This window comes from Macrotis lagotis, chromosome 7, assembly GCF_037893015.1.
Source record: "Macrotis lagotis isolate mMagLag1 chromosome 7, bilby.v1.9.chrom.fasta, whole genome shotgun sequence".
Lineage (NCBI taxonomy): Eukaryota > Metazoa > Chordata > Mammalia > Peramelemorphia > Peramelidae > Macrotis > Macrotis lagotis.
The window spans coordinates 109,470,446-109,484,353 of NC_133664.1; the positions used below are offsets into that span (position 1 = coordinate 109,470,446).

At 34.9% G+C, this 13,908-nt stretch overlaps 1 protein-coding gene across 1 annotated transcript in view; it reads right to left on the bottom strand.

Annotated features, from left to right (window-relative positions):
• Positions 1 to 5,292: 5,292 nt before the first annotated feature.
• The window catches only part of UBN2 (ubinuclein 2), a 101,187-nt gene continuing 92,571 nt past the window's right edge, over positions 5,293 to 13,908 (bottom strand). Inside the window, exons 16-17 of the mRNA XM_074193583.1 lie at positions 13,770 to 13,859; positions 5,293 to 9,575 (exon numbers count right to left, since the gene is read on the bottom strand). Of these exons, the coding sequence (XP_074049684.1) occupies positions 9,526 to 9,575; positions 13,770 to 13,859 (140 nt within the window). The 3' untranslated portion in view covers positions 5,293 to 9,525. The remainder of the gene's footprint in view (positions 9,576 to 13,769; positions 13,860 to 13,908) is intronic.

The window sequence follows — 13,908 nt, forward strand, 5'->3', positions numbered from 1 at the left end:
TTAGCAACTTAATTACTTCAAAGCAATTATAATATATAGCTCTGCTATACAATTTTTACAAATGTGCATTACCTTTGCTATTAAGAAAAAGCTATGGATATCTGTGGAAGGTGGGGGGGGTTAGTTAGTGGTCTTTTTAGAAACTTAGGAAGGTTTTAAGAAACATTTGAAAACTGGGGCAAAGTAACTATTCACCAATCAGAGATTGCATTTCCTCAGTCTTACAGCTAAATTTGACAATTATAAACAGGCAAAACAAACATCCTGGAAAAGCCCTCCAACTGAATATTCTCATTTGTTTGGAGAATAATGTGCTACTTTTGATAGACTACAGTTAAATTTTGAAAAAAATTAAGTGGTGGTAAACAAGGGATACTGCAGTTTAAACCCTTTCACTGGGAAGTTGGCTAGTGGGTAGAGGACATGAGTTACATTCTTTAATTTTGTAAGTCTGTAAGCTGTTAAGTGGTAAAGATTCTTTGCTAAACCAATAGAGTCACTGAGGTAAATGAAATTATGTAGGTATATCCAGGCTTTAAAATAATTAAAAGGCTGAGTGGTCAAATTCCCAGGTAGTCAATTACACTAATAGTAATTGCTAAGAAAAGCAGTTCTCATCCACCAATGTCATCTCTAGTTTGTACTAAAGGAGTATTAATATTCTAGAGGCAAAACCAGTAGAATTAAAAAGGAATTGGGAACAACTCTAGATATAGGAACAGGTTAAACGTAAAAGCTGAAATGTAGTACACTGCGCAATATACTATATAGTAAAGATGTGACCATCCTGCTTACTTTTGTTGCTGCTGACATCAAAAATAGCTTTGAAGATGTTAACAATCTATAGGTTTTAAAAAGAAAACCTATCCCAGGGCTTATGATATTTTATTTTTCTTTTCATTAGATTTTATTTACTCTACTTGTAAAAAAATAAAATATGACTAGAATAACTTGTAAAAAAAAGCTGATTAAAAATAGTACAATTCAACATTTATGTCACCATCATATCTAGGTAATATGAAGGTATCTGGGAACTAAGGAAAAACCAATACCATACAGCTAACTTTGGGGCTCAACAAGTGTGTTGGAACCAAATCTCTAATAACAAGAGAGACTTGAGCCATCCATTTTCAGGAAGTGCTGGATGTGAAAGAGGCAGAACTTCAAGAGCATTAAGAGCCCCAAAAACTATATCTCAACTTCTGAGAAAAACAAACCCGTTAACTACTTTCTCTGAAATGTAAGATGTTACTATCACTGTCTTATAACTGAGAAATCTGCTATTCTGCATTATAGTAATAGAAAAAAATAGTTACTCACTGAGATCAAGTAACTTTTTTTTTTAAGGTTTTTGCAAGGCAAACGGGGTTAAGTGGCTTGCCCAAAGGCCACACAGCTAGGTCATTATTAAGTGTCTGAGACCGGATTTGAACCCAGGTACTCCTGACTCCAAGGCCGGTGCTTTATCCACTACGCCACCTAGCCGCCCCAAGTAACTTCTTTAAATCCTGGACACAGATACCTAAATAATTATACCTCTCTTCTCAATAGGCATACTTGATATAGTTGGCTAACAATTTGGAAAAATGCCAGAAGTTCTGATATACTATGAAATGGAAATCCACTGAAAGCGGAGGTAAAAGCAGGAGGACATGAGAAAAAATAAAAGTAGATGTTTCTATTACTAAAATTTGTTTTTCAACAATATTTTTCAGGACATGTAAAAGAATATAATTTCACTTTAGTACATATCAATATAGTGTGATTTACTGAAACAGTTTTTAATAAAGTTTAAAGAAAAACAGTTCTGGTTTCCCAAAATAATGCTTTAGCAAGGGTACAAAGAAGCTTTACAAATTCCTTAACTAAGATGCTAATACAACTCTTTTGGACTATATTTTGGACCCTAGTTTTTGCTTTGGAAGTGAATGGGAAGAGAATAGATTGCTAAAATTTCATTTTAGAAAGATAAAATGTGCCAGTTGAATTAAAGGATTATTTTATCAGAACAAGAAAATATGACATCAGAGTTATATTAGAATCAAAACTCTGGCTTTTTGATTTAGTTTTGTAGAAAATTGTATGCCCCATTACTTGAAACACTCTATTAAACACTCCACTGAAATAGTTTTGGTTCAACAACCCAAAGCCATTTTGTGTTATTAGCTATAGTCTAGCACCAGTGAAAGGGTTTGCATTTTCTTTTTTAATACAAAGTTCACATTTCAAGGTTAAAAAAACAGAAATTCTCTCTTTCCTTGAAGAACACACATTCAACAAAACTTTTGCCTTAATTCTTTGGGTAGAAGTCTAACATGTTATTTGAGGAATGGGAAAAGAGGAAAAAGTTATATAATACTGGGAAACAAAGATACACTTATCTGCATAGTTGATATTAGTGACAACTAAGGCTTTTTCTGGAAAAAAAAAACAACAACAAAACAGCCACAAAAAAGATCAGTTTTTAATTGCTAGAGACAAATTAATTGGTCCTTGGAAAATTTTGCAAGCTAAACCAGATGCTTTGCTTGACTTGGGCCTGGGTGCACTCTCTCCTGATTTTGGCTAGACAGACTATATTCATCTCCTTAGCTCTCTTAACTGATCCTGATCATGTGCTACATTCTGAAATCTACAAACATACCCTAATGGCAATTACTAAGCATTTTTATTGTTACTCAAATTCATACTTCCTATTGGGTTTTATGATGATTAGAAACATATATTTGCTATTAGACAAAACAGGGATGAGGAAAAAAGTAAAACATGATTTGATTTTCTCCTGTGAGCTAGAAAAAACACACATTCCCTACTCATGACAGAGAAAAGTAATACCTCTTCTACCTCTTTCCCATATTCCTGTGTCCCACATAGCCAATGCAACACATTCTTGGGCTTTTCTGAGAACAGAGAAAAAAACCTTGGGATGGGAGTGTATAGAGTTGGCTATGCACCTGACAAAAGTACAAGAACAAAGTGTATGAGTAGTGTCGCTTCAGTGCAAAGCTGGTTAAAAACTCTACCCATCCAAATAAAACTATGATACAGGTGAGTCTGATGTCTGATGCATGTATAGAAGAATTAAGACTTTTTATAGTCATTCCTAGAAAGATACATAATAAATTGTCTCCCAAATTCTTCTCATTTTAAAGCTAAACTCTTACCAATCTCTGACAAAATTAGCTCTTAAGAGGAAGAAAATAGCCACCTTTCAATATTATCATAACCCCCCCAAAGCCAATGGATTATAGGTTTTTAATTATTTGCCATTTCTCAGCCCAGTAGCCATAGCCAAGCTCTTGTTAATGGCAATATTAATTTGTGGTATTGACAATTCAGTTACAGGAAGTAGTAGAGTACAGTGTCACTGTTGCACATTCTATTTTTTAAATAAATAGTTTTAATCTTTAGAAAATAATCAATTAGTAATAATTTTAAAACTAATTTGAGGTTTCCCAAATTCAGATCTCTTCTACCACTTTACAAAAACAGGACACTATTCAGATACATGATACCACTTATTGTGCAATCAATCAATAAATGTTTTTCCTATTCAGATATAAATATTATTTTCTCACCAGGAATAAAGAGAATGTATTAAAATATCAAATCAGTGTCTAGCTTAGACTTTCATTGATTTTTTTTCAAAATGTTAAAAATTTTATAGTATTTTTAGACCCATTATGGGGGAACAGTTAGGAACAGTTATTCAGCCTTTATAAGAAAACAGTAATAATATTTTATACTTATGTAGGAATTTTAGGGAAACTAAAAATTCTTCTGAAATATTAAAGTTTCATGATATCCCTGGGAGGTAGGTGAAGATTATTATACCCAATTTTCTAATGGGTAATCTGAGGCACGAAGGTTAAATGATTTTCCCCTAAACATAATAAACCAATGACAATGCTTATGACTGAACCCAGGAAACCTGATTATCTGTTCTAACTTATATAATGCTACTACCAAGGATTGCTCCTTTCTTTCTCTCCTCACCCTTAGCTCCCCCCCCAAGTTAAAATTTTTAAAAAGGGAACTTATTTGACTCCATTAGAGAAAGAAAATATTCGATTCCCAAATTAACTCATCTCAAACTCTCAACCCAAAATAAGGAATTCCTTTATAAAACATAAGTTATGCTTCTTTGTTTCTAATAGTGACACAGCAGAATTTTAGATTCAGGGACACACATGCTTCTTGATTCAAAGAACAACTGAATCAAGAGCAACATAAAGGCTGTCCCTCCAAAAAAAAAAACCCAACCCTAAAAAGTCTTCTAAGCATACTGTAGAGTTCTTTTTTTGTGATTGCAGTCATCAGCATCTGAACCTTCTGAAGTTGTAATTTGATTATTTTTAAAAAAAAACATGTAGCTACACAGATTTTTTTAAAAACATTATTCAGAAGAAGATTTAGGATTTTATTTTCCTTATAGTGCTTATAAAAACACTTCCTTAGTAGACTGTTTAGGTATCAAACCCTAAATCGAATTTTTATTTTAGTTTTGCTTTACTCCATGTTCAAATGTACCTAATCACCTTAACTTATAACACACCCTTGTTGCTCCATTACCTCAATAACTGGATATTATTCATAGCAAAGTCTGAAGTGCTTAAACAACCTAATATATCTAGCAGTGGACAGCAAGTATATTGTTTTCATTCCATTTATGACAAGAACCTACATGGAATCGTCTGAAATAGTCTTATGAATGTTCTTTTCTAAAGTATATTCATAAGCATAAACTCAAAGCGGCAGCTACTACCATCTGGAAACATGATTCCCAATTTCCCATTTCTTAAAAACAAGAGTGTTGGAGGAAAGTATTCAGAAAGGATGCAATGGTACAGCAGCTCCAAGGTTTTATAATATGTATATGCATATGTATATGCATACATACACATACACATATATATTTTTATATATACATACATATATAATTTTACACTTATAGCCACATACATATTAGGAAAAGGAAGAGTATTTCAGCATGATAACACCTTGGCAAATTTAAGATTTTCTTCCCAAATCCCTGACTATTCAGTCTGCTCTTTAGGATCTCTGAGAACAGTTTTAAGGGGTGGGGGGAACAAAAGAAAAAAAAGGCACTTAACAAAGGACAAAGGCCTGAACAGAGCATATCTTAGAGGGGAACAATAATAAGCATTTTGCAAGTTTGGAAACTCATTAAAATTCAGAAACATTTTACTTTTTTCCTCCGTAATTTTTTATGAAATAAAAATTGCATAATATTAATCAGTCATTTACCTACTGCATTTGTCTTCTGCTTCATTATTAAAAAAAAAAAGCCCAAATAGGAATAATATCAACAACCAAAAAAAAACCCTCTTGAGATTAAGTGTCCCTACTAATAACTTCAGTTCAGTAGAAATTGGGGAGCTGAAGTATAGGGAAATTAATCAAATTCGGTTTGACTACAGAGTTCCATCTTTTAAAATAAGTTCAAAATCTAAACAATCAGAAACAGAATAGAGGGACCACTGTGCTTTCATGGTATATTCCCAAAATAAAACATCTAATTTCTATCCATGAGCAAAATTCTATTATGATCCCCTCTCCCAAATAAAGAACTGTAAACTAGATTAAAGTTTGCTAATACAGTCAAAGTTCATTTTACAAATGTAGCAGCAAATGTGATAGACAGTTGGAATCCTAAAAAGATGATCCCCAGGAATATACAGTTTTTTTAATAAATGGCAGTCTGAGACAATTATAGGACATCTCTATTTTAACTTCTGGATAGTGTCTTGTACCAAGTAGAGGTCCAAGAGGATATGGTAATGGGTATAGGTAAGAGACACAAAATATCTGTCCTTTCCAAAACCTGGGTAGTAAACAACTTAGTTTTTGCTTTGGGGGGGGGGGGGGAAGATCCTGGGTTAAAAGTCACTTCTAATAGATTTTTAATAAACAGATGTCAAACCCACAGCATTCATACTACTGATTCTGTTTCTCCCTTTACTTGATGATAGAATAGACCCCATCCAACCTCCTTCAATAAATCAAACAAACAAACAAACAAACAAACCCAGCAATTTGGGCTACTAACATCCATCACAGGGGTGGTAGGCATGGAAGAGTATATAAACCTGATCATCTGACTTCCTGATCCTGAGAAAGGAACTCTATTGTTCAAGATTAACCTGGCTTCTTTTCCCCAGGTTATTTTGAAGAATTTAATTTATTTTCTCTGGATCTCTCAAATACATGAGAAGGCATTACTATAGGGTTATTTTTGACATTATTGCTTGCATTTACTTTGGAGGCTCTGAGTAAGCTTGACACTTTGCTCCCATACAGTCCCCAATCTAAGCTCAGTGCTGCTCTGTCAGAGACAGCTGTACTGGCTATTATTGCTTGTGAATACTGAGGATTTCTTTTTTATGTACAATAACAGGTTATATATCATCGAAGGCCATTAAAAAATATAAGACAGCTGAAAAAAAAAGCCGTTTAGTCTTCCTGAATGTGTTCTCCTTTTGCATTGGGGCGTTGCGTTCACTCTTACAGAAAAACACTCTTCCTTTCAAAGAAACATGGAATCTACTAATGTCCTTTCCAATAATTTAACATATTTAAAAATCACAAAATTTGATCCTTGCTTAAGTACAAAAGTACAGTATGATTCACAAGTCTCTATGAACCTGTGCTGAAAAATAGTCAAATAACTTGAACATCTTTTCAAGTATGACAAACTGTACAAATGCACACTGACAAGAATATGGGGGTGATTTCCAACATTATAATCTAAATATAAAAATGTGTTTATCTCTGGGCAGAAATTTCTAATTATATGTATCTAGGTGTGCACTGGTCTTTATGACTCATCTTGTACAATATTTAAAAAGGTGGGGAAATAGAACAGAGTGAGCCTATTTATAATGATTTTTAAAACTCAAAAGATCTGAGAAGAATCTTAGAGAGATTAAAGACTCAATACAATGAATTCCGACTGTCTCTAAGCCCTTAAAAAATAAGAATTCTTCAGATACTTCAGTCCTTCAGATACCTCTATTAGTGGATATGAAATAAGATCAGGGAAAAAATAATTTATAATCCTATTGTCAGGGAGACACAGGAAAGTAATCGAAGAAATCAATATGGCATGATTTAACATTCCTTAATTCAAGAAGTAGGAGTATTACAGTGTTTCTACTTTAAAATTTGAAGTGATGAATTTAAGTATATCATGGCACAATTAACAGAAGTAGCAAGCTTAGTAACACTCCAAAAGTCCTAACCTTCATCACAGATAGCTAGTTTTAAAACAAAAATCTCATAATATTTATTCAAATAGATACAAATAGAGAAAGTATTTCAACAGATTTCATATTTTCCTCTAAGTGGATTTAGTGAATGTTAGCAAAATTTTGACAACACTAAAATGAATGAAGTAATGGAAAAATTCTCTAATAAAAATTTAAGCAAAACTTAAAACAATTCATGCTAATCTAGCCGTGCAGTCCTCAGTAACTTCTTCCAAAATGTCTATTAGGGTTGTTAAAACATTCATATTTGCATCAAATCTAAATTCTTAAGTATACAGAAGCAAATTAAAGATTTAATCAATGAATCAATTTAAATTATCCTTTTCCCTACACATTGTGATCAAACTTTTAAAAAACCCAAACATTCCGTTACTTGTTTAAAAAGATGTTCTTTTGTCACAATATAAAGTCAATATGACTTTAAAATACAAAAATCCAGTTACAAATGTGCTAATTTAATAGTTTAAGGCTTCAAAATAATTTTTTTATATAAAGGAAAAGGTCCGAGTTAGCATATGTACCCTCATAAACCTACTTCATGAACTGTGTGACATGATTTCCAATAACAGGTAGGAAATCTTTTGTCAGTGTTCTTAATGCTTAATGAATGATTTTATTTTAGATTAGTTTGTCATTTATTATACAATTGAATTGAATACAAAAGCCTTTACTTTTGAGCACAGCTGAAAATATGAAAAACATCGCTTTTAAAAGAAAGCTAAACTTCAAGCAAAGAAAACAATGTTTGTTTTTTAAAGCTCAAACCAAAAACCAAAGTTAAATCAAACCAAACAAATCACATACTTCCCTCCATGTGCCCAATCAAAATATTGTGCCACTGGTGGTGTTCATAGGGAAGCAGAACCAGTGGAGGATATTCAAACCTTGAGACTGACTTTCCCATTAGAACTTCTAGTTAATGAGACTTTAGGATCTTGACTACTTCGAATATTTTTGGCATTTAGGATTTAGGTAAGAAGAGATGGACTGTAAAACTCTTCCTTAAAATCCATGATACTAGCTACTAGCCCATTGTTCTCTTAGGAACCATGAATTAATTTTTAAATGCTGATCTAAAATATTCAAAATATGACTGCCACACAAAAATAGCTGCTGAAGAACCATTATTTCATAAATACACTGATTGCCATCTAAATCAAAAATTAATCTGAAGTACCACTATCCAAACAAAAAAAATATGTAAATTTAGATTAAAGAGAATCACAAGTCATGTTAGACTTGCATGCTCTGAGACCACCACATCAGGAACACTGTCCAGTCCCTGAGGGTTTCCCACCTTCAAAAGAGGAAAATTTATCAGTATAATAAAAAAAGAGTGAAAATTAAGAACTGACCAATTAATAGCAGACAAAATACCAGCCGAAATTCATTAAGTACCTGTGTCTAAGGGGAAAGTAACCTTTCAATAAAAGGGGAAAATCTTTACATTTGATCTGAGAAGCAAAAGAGACTCCATTTTCTTATTATCTTTTATAAAAGCTAGATGATTTAATACTACATATCACTGTGCTAAAATAAGTTTCTGGAGAGGGATTATTATTATTCCTCTTTCCTGCAGCATCCTCAGTCCACCTTGTATACTGTTCTATATGGAGGGATTGCTACATGCTGGAGATCCTGCATCAGTAAAGAAGGTTCAAGTTTGATCAGGATTTTTGAGGATATAGTATTCATCTACTATCTGTATCAGACACTGGACATGTTAATGGGTTCTCTGTGGCAAATTTATTATTTGCTGCATAGGCCACTCAAGCAGACATGATCACTATTCCTGATAAGCTGGTCTAATTTCAGATATATTGGATAAAATATTTTCTCTCATTATGAAATAATATCTGCACCCAGAGTGGTCAGGCTCCAACCCCGGGGATGGATAAAATTCACCCAAATCTGTTCAAATTCCTTCTTTCTCCCCTGGGGAAAATCAAGTTTGTACTTCTGTGGGTTTGACAACTGAATCACTTTAAAGCCAGTTAGCATTGTAACTTTGTCTTTTTGTAGAAAAGAACAAGGTCTCTAAGTCTGCACAAAAGCCTTTCTTCCTCCTGCACCTGGCTTTGATCAAGTATTGTTTTTTTTTTTCCTTTTCCTCCTCACCACAGTGCTTGGGACTAGAGAATGTAAACATTGACAGAAACAGCAGCCCTGTGACCACATAAGTACTTTCCCATCAGGTAGATTCCATCAGCCAATCAAGTGTTTGCTAGCTGGGAAGTCACTGAGTTTTCCGTTGTAATTTAGTGTCCCCTTTACTTTGGCCTCCATCTGAGAAAGAAAAAACAATGGGACAGAAAAGTTAGAAGAACCAATTTAAAAAAAAATTACAGGCAATTTACTAAGATACTTGTACCATTTCATTTCTGCATAGATTACTCATACCTTAAAACAGAATATTTAAAGGAATTAAGACCAAAGAAGTATAAAAACTGGAATATGGAGATCAAATGACATTGAAAGATTCTTTGTATGTCAAATTGATGAATTTACATTTGAAGTTCAACTCATTCTGAATATACCACTTACAGAGGCAGCTGGCAGCACAGTGGACAAAGCACTTGGATTTGGAATCAGGAAACCTGAGATCAATTCTAGCCTGAGTTGTATAACCCAAGGGAAGTTTTCTAAACTGTAATGGGAATAATAATGATGATAATGATGATGATGATGATGTTGATATCGATAACACCTTCCCCTCAGGGTTGTATGTTGTGAGGACCAAATGAGATAGTAAATACTATCTTCCAAACAGTAGAGTGCTTGGCACAGTGCATAGCACATATATTGGTTCCATATCAATGCTTTTCCCCTTCCCTTCCCATTATGGTAATGAAAGTGTGAACTTCAAAAATGCACACTGGGCACTCAACAGGATTTTACTTATTCACTCATGGTTTTATATATAGTGAGTCAGAGGACCGAGACAGGGAAAATTTGGACTCCCCTCAGTTGAACAGTCAAACCCTGTTTACTGAGCTTTGGCTGGATGCTGGGCACTGCCAGAGTGGACCTATTTGCAGACACCCTGGCTTCTCCCCACAGGGGGGCCAACAAGTGGCATGGAGGAGAATGGAGAAGGGCCTCTGAGAGGTCTTCCCAGGAAGAGGAATAGCAGGGGGCTTGTACTTGTTCCTGGAGGTGCTGGAGCTCAGTAACAGAGATGGAGGAGGGTACCACAAACCATGTGATCAGGTAGAAATGCCAGGTTCTGAGCAGGAGAAGGGTTGGGCTGCCCAGGCTGAGACAGGAATAGGGAAGCTAGAAGGAAGGGAAACAGAATGAATCCCATGTGAACAATGCTGAATGGAAGAGATGGTGGACAAGCCCTCCCAGATATACACATATACACAAACAGAAAGCTGATACGGGAGCCTGGAGGCCAGCAGAAAGGCAAGAGTTGTCGGGGTGGCTAGGTGGCACAGTGGACAGAGCACCGGCCCTGGAGTCAGGAGTATCTGAGTTCAAATCTGGCCTCAGACACTTAATAATTACCTAGCTGTGTGGCCTTGGGCAAGCCACTTTACCCCATTGCCTTGCAACCCCCCCCCCCCCAAAAAAAGGGAAAGAATAGCTGAGCAAACAGATTCTATGAGATCGTCTTTCCACCAAGGGGACAGGAATAAAAATGTAGATCATGCCTCTTAAGTATGTGTACCAGTATTGTGCTAAGCTCCTTTACTCAATATTTCACGTGATACTCACCAACAACTCTGGAAGATAGGTGCTGTTATTCATATCCATTTTACAATTGAAGAAAATAAGTTAAATGTCTTGCACCAAGGTCAAACAGTCAGCACCTGTAGCCAAATGGGAACTCAATTCTTCCTGACTCTAGCCCCAGCATTTTAACCATTATGCCACTAGCTGACTTGGCAAAAAGGCAGTAAATTATTTTACTGTGACAGTGTGAAAACAACAAAATATTTCCCAATATCTAGGGAAATTACTAGTATAAGAAGATAAGAATTATTTACAAACTTTGTATGTCAAGTATAGAGCTGAGAGACATTCCTGTACCTGGAGGGGAGGTTTTCAACATCACACAGAAAAAGAAATTCTATAAATTTCTTTGTATGCATTCCTTTGGGAAATAACTGTCTTCATCCCCTATCTCCTTGCCCCCAACCCCCATTGTTAAGACCGAGGAGCAAAGAAACCAACAGAAAAGGAATTTCCTACCACTAGGGAACTTATACATTGTTTAAATTTAAAACTACTAACATTTTTATACTTTCTCTTTTCCTTAGTGTTTTGAAGTGAATGAGTTAAGAGTTCTATCTTAGGTTCATGGATGGACTTTAGGGGTCAAGAAACAGAAAAAATTCATTTTTATTTTCACTAAACCTCTAACTGAAATTTGGCATTTCCTTCAGTTACTTAAAAACACGATTCTGAGGAGATGATAAGGTTTATTAGCAGGTTGCCAAAGGGATCCATGACAGAAAAAAATGTTAAGAGCTACTGAGCTAGATATTCTCTCTCTTTTTCCTCTTAAGTTTATAACACTATTTTTTAATTCAGCCAAAACAGGATTAAGGGAAAACAATACATAGGGAAAAACCACAAAGATATATCAAAGCACAAACATTTCAGAGTAAAATGATCCTAAATGCTGCTTTTCTTGGAAATTAATTTCAAATTTTGGTCTTTTTATTGCTATTTTATTTTTCCAATTATATGTTATAAAAGTTAATCAACATTCATTCACTTGCATAGTTATGTTACACAATTTTCTTCCACCCTCCGTTTCCACCTCCCTCCTCTCAGCAGTCTAATGAATGTTATACATGTACATTTGTGTTTAGCACGTTTACATATTAGTCATTTTGTGTATGAGGAATTAGGATTATGGTAAAAGAAAGAAAACCATGGAATAAGAAGGGAAAATATGAGAGAAAATTTTTAAAGTGAATATAGTATGCTCAATAGATTCTTGATTTTATGACTTTTTTTTTATGAATGTGGTGAATTCCTGAGAAGAATGTTGCTTTAAGACAACAGTGTAATGTAGGGCAAGAAAAGTAAGTATAGTTATAGGTGTACAAGATACAGGTGTACAAGATAAGTTCATTGGTATCCTCACAATGCCAAGACATCTAGAAAAATGCTAGTTTCCCATACTGGGCAGATTCTCTAAAGACAATTTTCAGGACATGGACAAGGATCCTATAAGATGAGAAGGCAGGGATGGGTGGCAATGGGTTGGATGATAGAGTCATAACTAGAATTTCTTCAAAGGGCTGAGAAATAGTGAGGAATGAGGGTAGAGGACAATGGAGCCCTGAGAACAATGTACAAATCCAACTAGGGTCACTCTTGGACCACCCCTCAGAAAACCATCTAAGTCCGCTTTACAATTCAGGGTAAGGCAGGTGTACCTTCAAGAAAGGGTCACCAAAACAGGAGGATCCTGGAAATGAAACTGAGTACAACTGCACAAAATAGACCAGAAAGTGCTACAAAGAACAAAGATAACAAACTGAAACAGAAAGTGAATATCATATGGTTAGGAAGTGAATTCCCCTGGGCATAAAGTTAATATTCTGAATATAAGCACTCTGGGAAGAGGCACATAGTACCATCTCAGTTAAAGCTTACTGGAGGGAGTACCAAGAATCAAAAGAATATTAATATTCTAATGAAAAGAAGGGCATAAGTGTATATAGGTACTCAAAATTTGTTTCATGGTTTTTAAAAATCCTACTATGATGCCCTTCTAACTATGTGAAGAGATGCCACTTGCACAGTCTCCATGGTGGGGTAGGGGAATTTATTTAAATACTTATTGGCAAAGGGCAATTAGGTGGCACAGTGGATAGAGTACCCACTCTGGAGTCAGGAAGACCTGAGTTCAAAACTGGCCTCAGGTACTTAATAAATATCTAGCTGTGTGACTTTGGGCGAGTCACTTAACCCCACTGCCTTATTAAAAAAAAAAGCCAAAAAAAATCATGCTAATAATTATTGCTAAGAACAAGAATTGGTACTATTTTTGGACTAAGTGGCTCCATGAACGGAAACTGGAGGAGTGTTCAACAAATACTTCAGGTGATGTCTAAGTTGTCCTAATTAAGAAGCCTGGCCATTGAAGGCAAATGATTTCCCAACTTAAGGTGGGCTTTGATTATATTGTATCAGCAACAGTTTAGCTGATGCTGATGCTTTGCTTATGCATGATTCTTAGCAACTGTTACTTATTTGGACACAAAATTATTCTTCAGTTCATTCCTCACATAAAAATTATCTCTAAACAGAAAGGATATTTTCATCTATTATCAGGACACTATGCTTTCCATTTTACCATTAGTGTACAGTTTCTTTCAAGAATCTACCAATTTAAAGCAAGTGCAAAGAATAACTGTTCTGCCCTTTGGTTTAAATATGAATAGAAGCATTTCTTGGTTGCTGTGGTAGTTTAAATTTCAAATAAACAAGATAAAGAAGAAATATACATAATCTTACCATTGTAAGCTTGCTGTAGGTGACTAGGCAGAGGTGAGTGAGAAAGTGATGGTGCATGCTGAGCTCCTGGCTGTAAACCCTTCAGCATATCTAAGAGAAAAAATATGAGATGCTGGTAGTCTCCCCAGGCTTTAGCATT